Source organism: Staurois parvus, unplaced genomic scaffold, assembly GCF_062004578.1.
Source record: "Staurois parvus isolate SC_StPar_1 unplaced genomic scaffold, SC_StPar_1.0 ptg000678l, whole genome shotgun sequence".
NCBI classification, from domain to species: Eukaryota; Metazoa; Chordata; class Amphibia; order Anura; family Ranidae; genus Staurois; species Staurois parvus.
The window spans coordinates 1,931,629-1,946,571 of NW_028318474.1; the positions used below are offsets into that span (position 1 = coordinate 1,931,629).

The following is a 14,943-nucleotide window of genomic DNA, read 5'->3' on the forward strand; positions in this document are numbered from 1 at the left end:
ACATTTGTAATTGCAACAATTTTCTAGCCAAAGTGTGGCTTTATCTGACAGAAATGCAGGGTTGCCAATATTTGTGGCCATGACTGTATCCATGTATCCTCCAGCCAGAAAGTTTGTTCTAGATATAGCAGAAAAGGGTTGAGCCTGGTACATATTGTTTTGTTTTTTTTTTTCCATTCGGGCCAAATGAAAAATAACTGAGGAGCTTGCTATACCAACATCTCCCCCTCTGAGCTATTGTGTTCTGACATGGGAACTGCCACCCCCCCCCCCCCAACAGAACACACCAGTCAGCGCTCGCAGCCATTGGCTGTGAGTGCTGATCAGCCTCCAGTTGGCAACGGTTTTTCCAGCATGCCTACTCGATGGAAGCCAGCCAGGCTGCTGTACATATGGGCCGAATGTCAGCTGCTTTCTGTTGAACCAACCGATATGCGGCCTGTTTGTGCCAGGCTTTGGAGATTCTAACAATTTTTGCCATCTGGATTCCTGTTGTAAGAACAGGAAGTGATGGGGAATCTCTCCAACAGAGGCAAACAAAAAAGCTGCATTCGGAGAGAGGGGATGGGTTAAAACTACGGACTTTTTATTACTGTACTTGCCTTCTTGTCCCCGTTTATTTGTTATACAGATGCAGGAAATCAGGAAAGATCTCCCCGTCAGGGTGACAAATTAAAGTAAAACATTATCCACACTTTGCTAATAAAAAAAAAGCTGCTTGGAGTTGGCACCATCCAATTGTTTTACTTTAAAAAAAAAAGTAGTTAAGGTTTAGTACCTCATTCAGGTTTTGCTACTGTGTTTCTTGTTGGTTATATGAATGTGGCAGGAAGGGTGGGGAATCCCTCTATCAGAGATACAGAAACAGTAGAAGAAACACAATATAAAGCCGCCCTTAAGCCAAGATGACTTTTTTGTGAAGGAAAAACATTTTATATCCTGTATTAATTTTTTGTCTGCTGAACAGGTCTCCAGAAGGACTTCAATCAGTGGGATCATCTCATTGAAGGTGAAGGAGAATTTGTCATCCCAGGAACAAATCTTGATCTACCTCCAGTACAGTCTAAGAGCTCCAAATGACTCGAAGTGATGAGAAGTGACCCGCAGCCTATTACCTCCTCCCTACCATGGGAGCATTCTGCTATGTGATGGCAGAGAGAGCTGTGCCTCTTCCATGGGACGCCCTGACACCCAGTACTAGTGACCACTACTATCTGTGCAGGAATGAGAGACTTTCCATAGTCTGTCATCTAGTGTTATGAAGGACATTTTTTTTTTAAATTGAAACTTTTGTACGTGATGGATTTTGGCTGGCTGTGATGTAAGTGTTGAACTCCTTATATAGGACTGTATTATACCTTTCAGTAACATCATAAGCCAACAAAGCACTATGCCCTGTGCCAGCACTGAATGCTGCTCTGCCTTACCAGTGTGAACTATACCACCTAACAATTCTATGGTGCTTTTCATTAGCTGTGAGCTGTTTTCACACACCAGTGTTAAATGATATGTAGTTCTGAACATTACATAACCAATGCCCCCCCCCACCACCACCACCTTTTTTAGCATTGTAAATGTAAAAATGATCAGAATTCAGATGAAGACACTGTCCTAGGAACTCTCAGGTATTCATTACAACAGAATCTCAGCTGGAATTATCTTCAGTTCAGCCCACACATTTTGTGGTCCTGTTGGCAATATAATGAGTTCTGTGCAAATGCTTTACATTGCTAAAAAGGATTTGGGGGCATGGCTCATTACTGCGCTTTAAAGCGGAACAAACCCTATCCTTTTGCAGCCGAAAATGGTGCCATGTTAACCATTATTAAGATCTGAATCTGCTGTGGTGCTGCACACGACCAGCTATGACACCAGCCATTTGAGGGCTTGAAAATTTAGTTGAGAATGGGTTTACAGTTCTCAGTAGAGCCTTTATTGTAACATACACTGCACATGCGCTAGTAGGAATATAAATAAAAGCACTGCAGAAAACATTGGCACATTTAAGGATTCAGCTTTGATTCACACTATAACTCACATATGAATCGCATAGGAACCGCAACGCATTCCTGTACAATTCACATGCGTTTCGACTTGAGCCTATTCGGTTTGAATGGGCTCAAATCACACCGCATCACACCAAAGATGTGCAGGCACCTTTTTTGGAGCCGCACTGCATCCAGATTGCATGGTCATTTTGTATCGCGCAATCCACTGCACTGCGTATGCAATCCATTTGAGATGTGGTTAACTTTGTATTGACACCCGCATCAGACTGTGTGATTGCAATGCGGTACAGGAAATGCACAGAGTTCACGGCATTTCCTGCACGACATATGTGTGAACCCAGGCTTAATAACATTTATAACTTGAGCTTTCTTTTGGGAAACAGGTAAATCGATGGGTTTGTTTCCGTTTTACAGTGTTTCTGAACTTAAAAACAAAAAGTAATATATTGCAGCTTACCAGTCCTTAGATGTATTGTCTGCATGAGTTTTCTTTTTCTGGCTTTTTTGTACATATTTCTGTCTGCTGATCCTGTTAGTAACACATTTCTTGTCCTAGGGCAGTGTTTCTCAACTCCAGTCCTCATGGCCCCCCAACAGGTCATGTTTTCAGGATTTCCCTCAGATGAAACAGCTGTGGTAATTACTAAGGCAGTGAAACTGATCAAATCACCTGTGCAAAATAATGGAAATCCTGAAAACATGACCTGTTGGGGGTCCATGATGACTGGAGTTGAGAAACACTGTCCTAGGGTGACAGCGTTCACTCAGTACTCTGCAGAGGAGCAGCATTGCCATCCTAGGCTACAATTCTCATTTGAACTACAATCACCTCCTACTCTCCTCCATTCTGTTACATAGAGGGGAATTGTTTTGTTGTTCACAAAAGAGAACTGGGAAGGCTGATGACACTGCTAGAGGTTTCAGTTCAACGCACAACAAAGGTACATACACACAAGATTTCTGGCTAGATCAAGTGGTATTTTTTGTACTTGCAAAAATGTACCTAGCCTGAAAAATGAAAACTAATGAAGCCACCACATCTAAAAATTTGTAAGCTGCAATATAGTAAATCTTTGTTCAGATACACTTTAAGTATTACCGTAGCAACACTACATGCTTGAAAACAAAGACTTGCTGCTTGTGTACATATTTTTTTTATATAAGAATACAGTGAAGATGTGAACAGAGATGGATCAATCTGTAGCAGTGCCATACTTGTGCAATGGATTCAGTGACTGATGGTCTCTTGTGCAGCATGGAAAACAATATAAAAAACATATGAGGATGGATTTGGTCTTTATACTTTTGGATTCTCCGAATGTTTAATCAGTTTGTCAGATGAAGTGTACAGTTGTCTAGCTGGCTGATCATTGGCACTTCAAAGGGGTTTTTCCGTTTGAATGCATAAGACACCTGCATAGATGGTGCAGTATCCAGCTAGTGCAAACAATAATCAGGCCTCTCTGTTTATAGAGCTTGGTGGGATGAAGGGGCTGATTTACTAAAGTAGGGGTGGGCAAGTGTGGCCCTCCAGCTGTTGATGAACTACAAATCCCATCATGCCTCTGACTTTGGGAATCATGCTAGTAACTTTCAGTTTTGCAATGCCTCATGGGACTTGTAGTTCTACAACAGCTGGAGGGCCACAGTTGCCCACCCCTGTACTAAAGGCATTGCAAAGTGTAGTTGCTCCAGAGATTCATAAATGGTATGTGGCTTCACTTTCCAAAAAATACCCAATCATATGCAAGGAAAATTAAAACAAAAATGCATTTTTGCTTGTGCATGATTGGATGATGGAAATCAGCAAAGCTTCTGCTCATTTACCAGGCTCTGGAGCAACTGCACTTGCAAAGTGCACATTCTATTTGACTTTAGTAAATCAACCCCGAAGTCTGTCATGATACAGTGCTGCTTACAGAAAACTAATATGCAGTATATGTATGGATGTGCTGCAATACCTGACTTCACAAACAGGTGCTATTGCAAGATATTAGAATTGCTTTATTGTATTGTAAATCTATACCTTTTATACAAAGGAGTAAAATCAAGATGCTTGCACATACTCTTCAGTTCTTTTAGGCTCCACGCACACTAGTGTTTTCTAAGCTCCCTAGAAGCCATTATCTGCATATTTTTTTTCCGCTCCTAGAAGGTAATTATTGTTATCCTATGTGTCCATGCACACTACTTTAGGCTATTAGAATTTTTTTGAGCTTCAGTGTCTGGGACAGAAAAACATATTTTTGGAGAGTTTATCCAGCAGAAAAAAAATGCTAAACGCTCCTTAAAAGCTTTTTGTTTTTCCCCTTCCTCTCTACAGGTACTGTAAAAACGCTACTGCTTCTGAATGCTACTATAAACACTATTACCAGCATTTTTTATCCACCGCTTTTCGAGCTTAAAAAAAAAAAAAAAACCTCTCTACATGTACTGTAAAAACGCTACTGCTTCTGAACGCTACTATAAACTCTATTACCAGCGTTTTACGAGCTTAAAAAAGAAAAAACCGCTATTGTGCATGGAGCCTAAGTCTTCTACTGACTGCATATGCAAGCGGCCACCTTCTCTCTAAGTTGGAGCCCAGTCAAGCACTCCACCTCCTCTAGTTTCCATAATATAGCAAGAGGAATGATATGGGATTCAGAGAGATGTCAGAGCTTTGACGTTTGGGTACCATGTTTTGCCAGGTTTAATGGATTCCAGTCCATCAGGAGAAGGCTTAAAAGTACACTTTTCTACTAAGAACCCTAACTGGGCACCCCCATATCCCATTCCTATTTAGTGCCCTCCACACAGACCTCAAGTACAGTCCAAACCCAGTTACCACTCTGCACCCTCTGCCGAGTTTGGCTATTATTTTTTTGGCTGGGCATCAGTGCTTTAGTATGCAGGTACAATATCCGGTTCTGTAGAGATGAATGGGAGAGTTATCTTGGCTCTCCCATTCATCTCTTATGAAACTCAATGTCCAGCCTGTGTACTACAGCACAGGGGCCTGGGCAAAAATAGATGTGCGGACTGGCAGAGGGGCAAAGGCAGTGAGCTCATGCTGCATCTGTGTTTGGGGCATACAGCAGTAAAGGAACTGATATAGGGGTTTAAGAGAAGAGAAAATGGTTATGTGCAAGCAACATAGAACCTGTTCTTTCATTGTTAGGTTACTTTTTTGTAACTCTATGCTATAAACACAGATGACAGGTATTGTCATTTTTACAAGAATACCTCCATCGGTTATTTTATGTCAGGGTGATGTTATTCTGGGGCTGTAAGACATTAGAGCCGAATTGTTGTCTTAACTGCTCTCTCCTGCCGTGTTAATATAGAGTCATCACCCTCTCCCTGATATATAATAGCAGTAGAACACAGGAAATTAATCAATATACATTATGGCGTGAGAAAACAAAAGTGTAGTGTGGATGATATTATGCGATTTGGATTAAATTTTGAAAATATATGTCTGATTCTTGAATCCAGCAATTTAGGTCCCTTAAGATATCTAAGGGCTTGTGTTGGCATGCTTTTTCATCACTTTAACCAGGTCTTGCATTCCCATAGAGGTCTATAGGAAAGAAAATCCAAGCTAATGTAAGTCAGTGGTTTTCAGCCTTTTTCCAGTTGGGGTGCCCTTAAAAAGTATTTTCAGTTTCAAGGCACCCCAGCCTTGGTTAACATCACTGCAAGCCGGAAACATGCAAAGATCAAATGTGATCCTGACATGTAGACAAACATACTGCTCTTTAGCAGATGCGCAGGGGTGCCATTAACTCTTAATAGTACCCCCGTGCATTGGCAAACGCCATGCGTTTTTGGTGCAGTGACCAAAAAAAAAAAGGGTCAAGGACTTCTGTCCCTGTGTTTCTGTGGATAGGGCAGCCCACTGCAATGAATAGGCTGCCCTACACGCATTACGCAGCTGCACCTTTGTGAACCAAGGGCTCGTTCAGTTATGTGGTTGGGGGATGGTAAAACCACATGGTTGGGTCACATTTTAACAACTCCCAACTGCTCCCCCTTTAGCTGCAGAGGCTGTACACGTTCTGTGATTGCGGCAGCAAATATATACCCAGGTAAATGGGACCACGCTACAACCACCCCACAACCATGTGGATAGCATGTGGCTGTGGTGTGGTGATTCTGCATTTAGAGGGTTAAAACGGGCATTCAGGAGGCAACATATTGCCTCTTCACCAATTTTCAAATGACTCTGAAAAGCAATTCAAGCATGGATTGCTTTTAGGAGGAGTGGCAGTGCTTTCCACTTCCGTGAACAAGCCCTAAAAAAGTTGTTCTAATCATACAGGATTAGAAGAAAGGATTAAAAGTAACATATACACCTTAAAATGTGGAAGTATTGTACCTGTATTCTTTACCGGGTCCTGCAATGCCAGTTCTGCCCAGTAGGGGGAGAGCTCAGGGCTCTGGAAGAAGCATCCCCCTTCCTCTAACCTACACAAGACTGTTTTGGTCGAGCTGTTGGTACACCAATGTTAGGCGAAGGAGCGGGACTCGGGAACCCAGCTCTGATATGAATGCCTCTCCCAGCCAGGATGCCGCGGCACCCCTGAGGACTTCAGATGCCACCCCAGTTAAGAAAGGTTGATGTAGGCCACTTGTCAAATCAGAGTTTGAATGATCTCAGATGTGTCTCAAATGTAGGCCCTCAATTTAGCACCATTCCTGGAGGTTGTTACTATTGGTTCAGACTTTGTGCTTCCCTGCAGTTGTTGCTGACACCAAACATATCAAGAACAAACTGTGCTGCATAAGGTCTCTTGCATGCAGTACTGATGTTTGAGCATCAGCATTTGTGGACATAGTTTTGGATGTTTGTTTTGTGCATACCTACATACATACATGCCTATGACAAATAGATTAACAGTTATGCTCGTATGCACAATTTTGAATATACCAGCGTAAAATAGTGAGCGGGAACACATTTTCCTATTTTACTTTTTTCTGGAGCCTGAAACTGGCATAACCTCACTAGAAGGGGGGGAGCCGCTGGCACATGTGCTCCTCTCCCTCATTCCAGACTGCATTTTCTATGCCAAAGCCCAACTTGGAGCACAAGTCATCATCAGTACAATGTCCCTAGGGAGAAAGCTCCAATTTCTTGGAAAGGCTGCTTCCCTGTGACCCGGCTCAAGGGTGTAACGCAGGGGCGTATTTACCACAAGGCAAATAAGGCACTTTCCTAGGGCAGCATTTTCAGGGGGGGGGCAGCAACTCCCCCCCCAGAAGAAGGGTTGAAAGATGAGACACATGCACTATGGGAACCAAGTGGGATTCAAGGGAGGCTACAGGCTGCTTGATGGTGTATGTATTGTTCCTGGGGATGTCCGGATGGTGTTTGTATGGTTCCTGGGGATGTCCGGAGCTGTGAAGATGAGTCTATCGCTGGTGGGTTCAATGTCAGGCTTTCTCCGTGGGAGAGGGAAGGGGGGGGGGGTGTTGGTCGGTATCCATGGGGGCAGACGATTTTTGTGTTGCCTAGGGCAGCACAAAACCTAAATACAGCACTTGTGTGAAGCCACAGTGTTTGGTAATGACTTAAGGTGCCAGACATTTCCCTGTTAAAATGCACCAGTGAGGAAGAAAGGTAGCATGTGGATGGTAGCAGACTCTTTGTAGTGTCTTTGTGTGCCTGCTAAAATTACAGTGAACATTTTGCCTTTTTGTAACACCTGCAACGCCTTGTCAAATACAGCCTGCAGCATCTATTTATGTGGCCTCTCCCACCCTTCTGCTATATGTGCTACCAGCTACCTCAACTTTAGGACCTTTTCTTGCAAATTGCAAAACACCCACTTTATTCTCTAGGGCCTCTGCTTAAAAACATATACAGTTGTGTTCAAAATAATAGCAGTGTGTTGAAAAACGTGAATAAAGATCAAAATCCTTCTAATAGCTTTTATTTCCATACACACAAATGCATTGGGAACATTATACATTCTATTCCAAATCAAAACATGAAGAAAAATAGATCAAATTTGTGTTCCTCTAAAAAAAATTGAAGAAAAGTGAATATTAGACTGTTCAAAAAAAAAAATAGCAGTGTTTGTATTCTTCTTTACAAACTCAAACATTCACTATATAAACTGAAAAATGTTTGAAGATTTTGCTTTCCTTTGAATCACTTAATGAATATTTAGTTGTAGTCGCACTGTTTCTGAGAACTGCTGTACATCTGTGTTGCATGGAGTCACCCAACTTCTGGCACCTGTGAACAGGTATTCCAGCCCAGGATGGTTGGACTACATTCCACAGTTCTTCTCTATTTCTTGGTTTTGCCTCAGAAACTGCATTTTTGATGTCACCCCACAAGTTTTCTATTGGATTAAGATCCGGGGATTGGGCTGGCCACTCCATAACGTCAATCTTGTTGGTCTGGACCCAGAATGTTGCACGTTTACTGGTATGTTTGGGGTCGTTGAGGGGTTGGAACACCCATTTCAAGGGCATTTCCTCTTCAGCATAAGGCAGCATGACCTCTTCAAGTATTCTGATGTATTCAAACTGATCCATGATCCCTGGTATGCGATAAATAGGCCCAACACCGTAGTATGAGAAACATCCCCATATCATGATGCTTGCACCACCATCCTTCACGGTCTTCACAGTGTACTGTGGCTTGAATTCAGTGTTTGGGGGTCGTCTGACAAACTGTCTCCGGCCACTAGACCCAAAAAGAACAATCTTACTTTCATCAGTCCACAAAATGTTGCACCATTTCTCTTTAGGCCAGTCAATGTGCTCTTTGGCTCTTTGGCAAATTGTAACCTCTTCAGCACATGTCTTTTTTTCAACAGTGGGAATTTGCGGGGCTTCTTGCAGATAGCTTGGCTTCACATAGGCGTCTTCTAATTGTAACAGTACTCACAGGGAACTTTACACCTTCTTTCATCTTCCTGGAGCTGAATGTTGGCCGAGTTCTTGCCAGTTTGGCTATTCTTCTATCCATTCGAATGGTAGTTTTTTGCTTTCTTCCACGTCTTTCAGGTTTTGGTTGCCATTTTAAAGCATTTGCAATCATTTTAGCTGAGCAGCCTATCAGTTTTTGCACTTCTTTATATGTTTTCCCCTCTCCAATCAACTTTTTAATCAAGGTACACTGTTCTTCTGAACAATGTCTGCGAAATGCACTGTAACCAGCATGTACAACATTTGCTGCCTTCCTTCCTTAAATAAGGGCAATAAGTGCCACCTGTTTTTCAAAGAATGAATGACGTCACTAATAGAACTCCACACTGCTATTATTTTGAACATGCCCCTTTCAATTAGTGATTCAATTACACAGAATCAGCAGCATGCATGTCATGACTGTTGGGTCTGTTGGATTTCTATTACTCTACTACACCTGCTAGTAAATTATTTGCCATGTAGAATTATCATTTCTACCAAAAACAGTGATTGATCAGGTTAGTGATGTCTGACTGCTATTATTTTGAACACAACTGTACGTTTGGAGGTTCTAAGTAATGTTCCAGCAAAAAATTGCTGAATTTTGTATGTATGTAAGAAGTGTCAGAATTGGCCTGGTAGGCAAGTGACTAAACTGGGAAAATGTACCATTTTAAGAAAAAAATACATTTGAAATTGATGGCAGCACCACATCCGAACAAGGTTGGGACAGGGTAACAAAAATCTGGAAAAGTAAGTGGTACCAACAAGGAAGAACTTGACCAGGGGTCAGCAACCCTGAACACGCAAAGAGCCATTTGGACCCACTTCCCACAAAAAAAAAAAAAACACTGGGAGCCATAAAACCCTTATGACATATAAAATGAAGATAACACTGCATAGATCATTTTTTACCTTTGTTCAATATCGCCTTGGTCTTTGGACTCATCACAGGCGATTGAGTACACCACAACTGAATTTAAGTCTTTAATTTGCTGTCTGGTGAGGTTTTCTGCCATTTTCATGGTTCTGTCTTTGACAGTCTTTACAGAGAGGGGCATATCTCTGATTTTCTGCAAAATTTCACTCTTGTTTTTGAAGTCATAGAATAGATGTTCTGAAATATTAATGATTATTATATATAATCTCCATTTGTGAATGGCTTCCCGTGCCTAGCTATATCCTGAGCGGCCACAAAACTAGTAGCATTATGTGTTGAATTTGCAGACTTCATCCACTTCTTGAAATGATTTTTGCTCAGATTAGCCTTCCGGGTGTCTGGCCGGATATGCGGGTAGGAGTCTGGTGGGGTGTCCTGCAAGGTGTCCGGCTGGATGTGCGGGTAGGTGTCCGGCCGGTTGTCACACATTGGCGGATGTGACAGGGAGCCACAGCAGACTGATGACGGAGCCAAATGTGGCTCCGGAGCCGCGGGTTGCCGACCCCTGAACTGAACAAACATTTTTCAACTAATTAGGTTAATTGGCAACAGGTCAGTAACATGATTATAAAAAAAAATTTATAGAATCAGAGTCTCAAAAGTAAAGATAGGCAGAGGTTCACCAATCTGTAAAAAGCTTTGTCTAAAAATTAAACAATTTCAGAATTATGTTCATCAACATAAAATTTCAAAGACTTTATTTCATCATCTACAGTACATATCATCTGCATGCAAGGGACAAGGCCAAAATGCTGGATGTCCGTGATCTTCGGGCCCTCAGACGGCACTAAATTAAAACAGGCATGCTTCTGTGATAGACATCACTGCATGGGCTCAGGAATACCTCCAAAAAAACTGAACACAGTTCACCGTCCTGTCCAAAATTGCAAGTTAAAGCCTTATCATGCAAAGAAGAAGCCATATTTGAGCATGATCCAAAAACATTGCTGTCTTTTCTGGGCCGAAGCACATTTAAAAAGGTCTGTTGCAAAATAGAAGACTGATCTGTGGTTAGACGAATCAAAATTTGACATTCTATGAAATGGGCAGCTTTCACATCTGGAAAGGCGACATCAATGCTGACAGATATATCCAGGGTTTTACAGCCGCATATGTTCCCATCCAGATAAAGTCTTTCAGGGAAGGCCTTCCATATTTCAGAAAGACAATTCTAAACTGCATCTATGGCAACAGCATTGCATTGTAGTAGAAGATTCTGGGTGCTTAAATGGCCTATCTGCAGTCCAGACTTTTCACCAATTGAAAATATTTGGCGCATCTTGAAACAAAAATATAACAGATGACTCAGGACTGTTGAATAGTAAGAATCATATATATGGCAAGAATGGGGTACCATTCCTGCCCCAAAACTTCAACTGGTCTCCTCAGTTGCCAGACCTGTACAAAGTGTTGATAAAACAAAAACGGGATGCTACACCATGGTAAACATGACCCTGTTTCGACTTTTTTGGAGATGTATTGCTGCCATCAATTTTAAAATGACATGATTTTTCCCTAAAATCACCCATTTTCTCAGTTTAAACAATGGATATATTTTCTATTGTGAATAAAATATGGGTATATGAGATTTGCAAATCAATGCATTCTATTTTGTAAATTTTAAACAGCATCCCAACTTTTTGGAATTGGGATTGTATTTATTCCAACTTCCATATCATTTATGAACACATTAAACAGAATTGTTCTCAGGACAGAGCCCTGGGGCACTTCACTCAACTCCAGACCATTCAGAAAATAGTCATTTAAATAAATGCAGCTCCCCTGCAGTTTGCAGAACCCACCAATGATTATCGGCCAAAAAACATTTCAATCTGATTGTACAATCTCCTTTAGAGTTATATATCATATAATGCAAGGGCATACCTGTACAACCTATGTAATATTATTCCCATGAGGCACGCCTTCATACCACACAGTTTTTGGTAGATCTAACAAAGGATGCATAATTGCATTGTACTCTGCATGGTCAGTTTAGTTGCCAAAAGCAAGTTTTTGACTGTACAGGCTATTTACACATCTTTTAGCACTGTTGAAGCCAGTATGTGTGATGAGTGAAAAAAGAAAAACAGGCTCAAAAAAGAAAATTCAGTATACTTTACTGAAAGAACAATATCTGCATAATTCAAACAAAAAAATGCCTCAAATCGCACACTTTTGGCAATATACATGAAAAGTCAGCTGAGCTTAAAGTGGTATTAAATCCAAAACCAAAATGTAATATATTGCAGCTTACCAATCATTAGATGTGATGGCTGCATTCATTTTCTTTTTTAGGCATATTCCCTGTTTTCACCTGGTGATCTGACCACTATCTCGCCTCTTGTATTACAATGCCCTGTTGTCTCAACACTTTAACCAATACATTTGAAGCAGAACTTGTTCTGCTGAAAAACAACAGACTTACTGCCTAGATCACCAGATGAAAATTAAGGAATGCCCAAAACAGAAAACTAGTACAACCATCACATTTAAAAATGGGTAAGTTGCAATATAATAAATGTTTGCTTTTGGGTTTCATACCACTTTAATTACACACAAACATTTGTCACCTGACAGTACTAGGTTTCTTTATAAACAAATGTGCTATCAACATAGAAAAATAATTGCATATAATAGCATATAGTAACAAAAAGTGTTTTGAATGTAACAAAACTGACATTTAAACTGAAAAGAACACAATTGTTAAAGTCCAACTTGTCTCCATCCAGGAGGTAAAGAACACTTGCAGTCACTGTTGATCACGATCATTGGTGCTCTTCCTCATCTTCAAGTACCTTCATTGCACAATGCACATTCTACTGCCTCTTGAGAGATGGCGACAACATCTACATCCAAACATGAGATATTAGAAAACATCAATCATATTGGGGAAACCAAAGGATAACCACAACAAATCTTTATTGAAGGGTCCTAAAGCCCCCTTCTCCTACATTTAACAGGGCCTTCCTCGGCAGTGTGTGGACCCCCCCCCCCCCCCAGTGCTCGAGTAGTGAAGTTTGAACACCGCTCAGTCCAGGAATAATGTGAGCCCAGGCCATGTGATGGGGGTTTGTCACTGATACCCTGGGAAATCGGTTGGGAGACTAGATCTGCTTTTAGCACATATTTCCCCAAGAAATCACACCGGGGTTCATACTGCACTGCATTAAGATCAGGATAAGTGAATGACATATGGAGGGAATGTGTCTGTACACACAGGCCTCCACTTGTGTACAATAGGATTTGTGTACTCACCAGAATTCAGATACCGTGTGGTTATACTGCTGCCTACAGGAGAACAATGGTGACCTAATTGAGGAGAAAGGCTGAAACTACCTTCAGTAGGAAAGAAGTTTTGGGTCTTAACACCACCTCATCCTTGTGTAAGACCAAAGAAAGTTCTTTAAAGGGTAAGGTCGTCAGCTTAAACACTTACCTCACAGAGGATTGCATCAAGAAATGCAACCTTGTGGTAGTGGAAAGGGAGATTTTCCTAATAGGTACAAAAGGTGATTTTTGAAGGGCCAAGAGAACCAAATTTAGAACCAACAGAGTCACTGGGGAGCGAGCAAAGACAGCCACATGGGAGATATCCTGCACAAAAATCTTGATCAAAAGGACAAGAAGCCAGCAATCTCTGGAACAAGATAGCAAGTACAGAGACCTTACCCTTCATGATGCTAACAGCCGAATTCTGGAACTGACCCATCTGCAAAAAGACCAACATTTGTCCCTGGGAGAATTTATTAGGATAAAAAGGCTCTCGCCTCGCACCAAATGAAATATGCCTTCCATGGGCTGTAATAGACTTTCTGGTTTTCATCATTGTGGTACCCATCCTGTCTATCAGAACCTGGGCTTCAATTTAAGCCAATGACCATTAAGCAGGATAGTAAATCAGTCCTTGAAAAAGAAGACTTGGATAGTCTGAAAGAGCCCACAGACGGTTATTAGTCTTATCAGGTCAGAGTACCAAATCTGTCTGGGACAGTCCACAACTATGAGGATCAGTGGAATGCCCACCATATTGATCCTGTGAAGCAGACAAGAAAGGAATTTCAGGAAAGGAAATGTGTAGACCAGGTTGCAATCATGCCACAGAACCACAAGAGAATCCACTGCTTCTGCTAGAAGTTCCCTGTACCTAGATACAAACCTGTCTAGTTTGTTGTTGAGTCCAAGAGGTTCACTTTTGGCATCCCTCACCTGTGATACAGGTCCCAAGCCCCTATGGGTGTAGGGACCACTCCCTCTAGATACTAATTAACACCTGTAAACATCAGGAGCAACAGCAACTTCTGGACAGAAGAGTCGTCCAGGTCTAGGAGTGTAGAGTTTGAAGTTTCGCCTGGCAAAGGAAACTTCTGGATTCAGCTGTGTCTATGACTAGACTTTTGAGCAATGAGTCAGTTTAGGTTCAGGATCCAAATTAACCTCTGCAAGGCCTGAGTAAAGGTCTTGTAAAGGCTATTGTATCTGCCAGAACCTGTGACAACTATTCCTTCAGCAGGAGGCTGTCAAGATATCCCACAATAGGGATACTCTGGGTATATTCCAAGGTGCTGGCCCCTGTGTACTAGCCTTTTTGCATACTCAAAAGTACAGGAGATATCTGAATGAGTTCATTTACTAAAGGCACATAAGCTGTTCATTTTGCAAGTGAACAGAATTTTCAAGGAAAGTTGCAACATGCAGGGTAATTTTTCCCAGAGCTTACTGAAAGTGGTCACATTTTACTTTGCAAAGAATACCCAATTATGTGCAAGAAAATAGACAATACAGCATTTTTTGCATGCACATAACTGGATGTTGAAGTTAGGTGAGCTTCACCTCATTCACTAAGCTCTGGGCAAATGTCCCTTGCAAAGTGAACAGTCTATTTTCCTTTAGTAAATCAACCTGCCGTAAAGCAGATCCTTTCTAATGAACTTAGACCAGTATGAAAAATTTAGGTCACAGCGAAGACAGGTTGCAGTGCAAGACCTGCCAGAGGGTACTAAGCTTTTTAAAAGGCCCTCCAACTGCTTGTCGGTGGGATCTTTAAAGATAGGTTTATCCTCTACAGGCATGAAAAATGCTTTAAGATGGGAT

General features: G+C 41.5%; 1 protein-coding gene across 3 annotated transcripts in view; it reads left to right on the forward strand.

Moving 5' to 3' along the window:
* LOC149447653 (platelet-activating factor acetylhydrolase-like) overlaps window positions 1-5,466 on the forward strand; it is a 91,557-nt gene extending 86,091 nt beyond the window's left edge. For all 3 annotated transcript variants that reach the window (XM_089652278.1, XM_089652277.1, XM_089652280.1), the window contains one exon: window positions 968-5,466. In XM_089652278.1, coding sequence (XP_089508404.1) covers window positions 968-1,080 — 113 coding nt within the window. In that variant the 3' untranslated portion in view covers window positions 1,081-5,466. The remainder of the gene's footprint in view (window positions 1-967) is intronic.
* The last annotated feature ends 9,477 nt before the right edge of the window (window positions 5,467-14,943 follow it).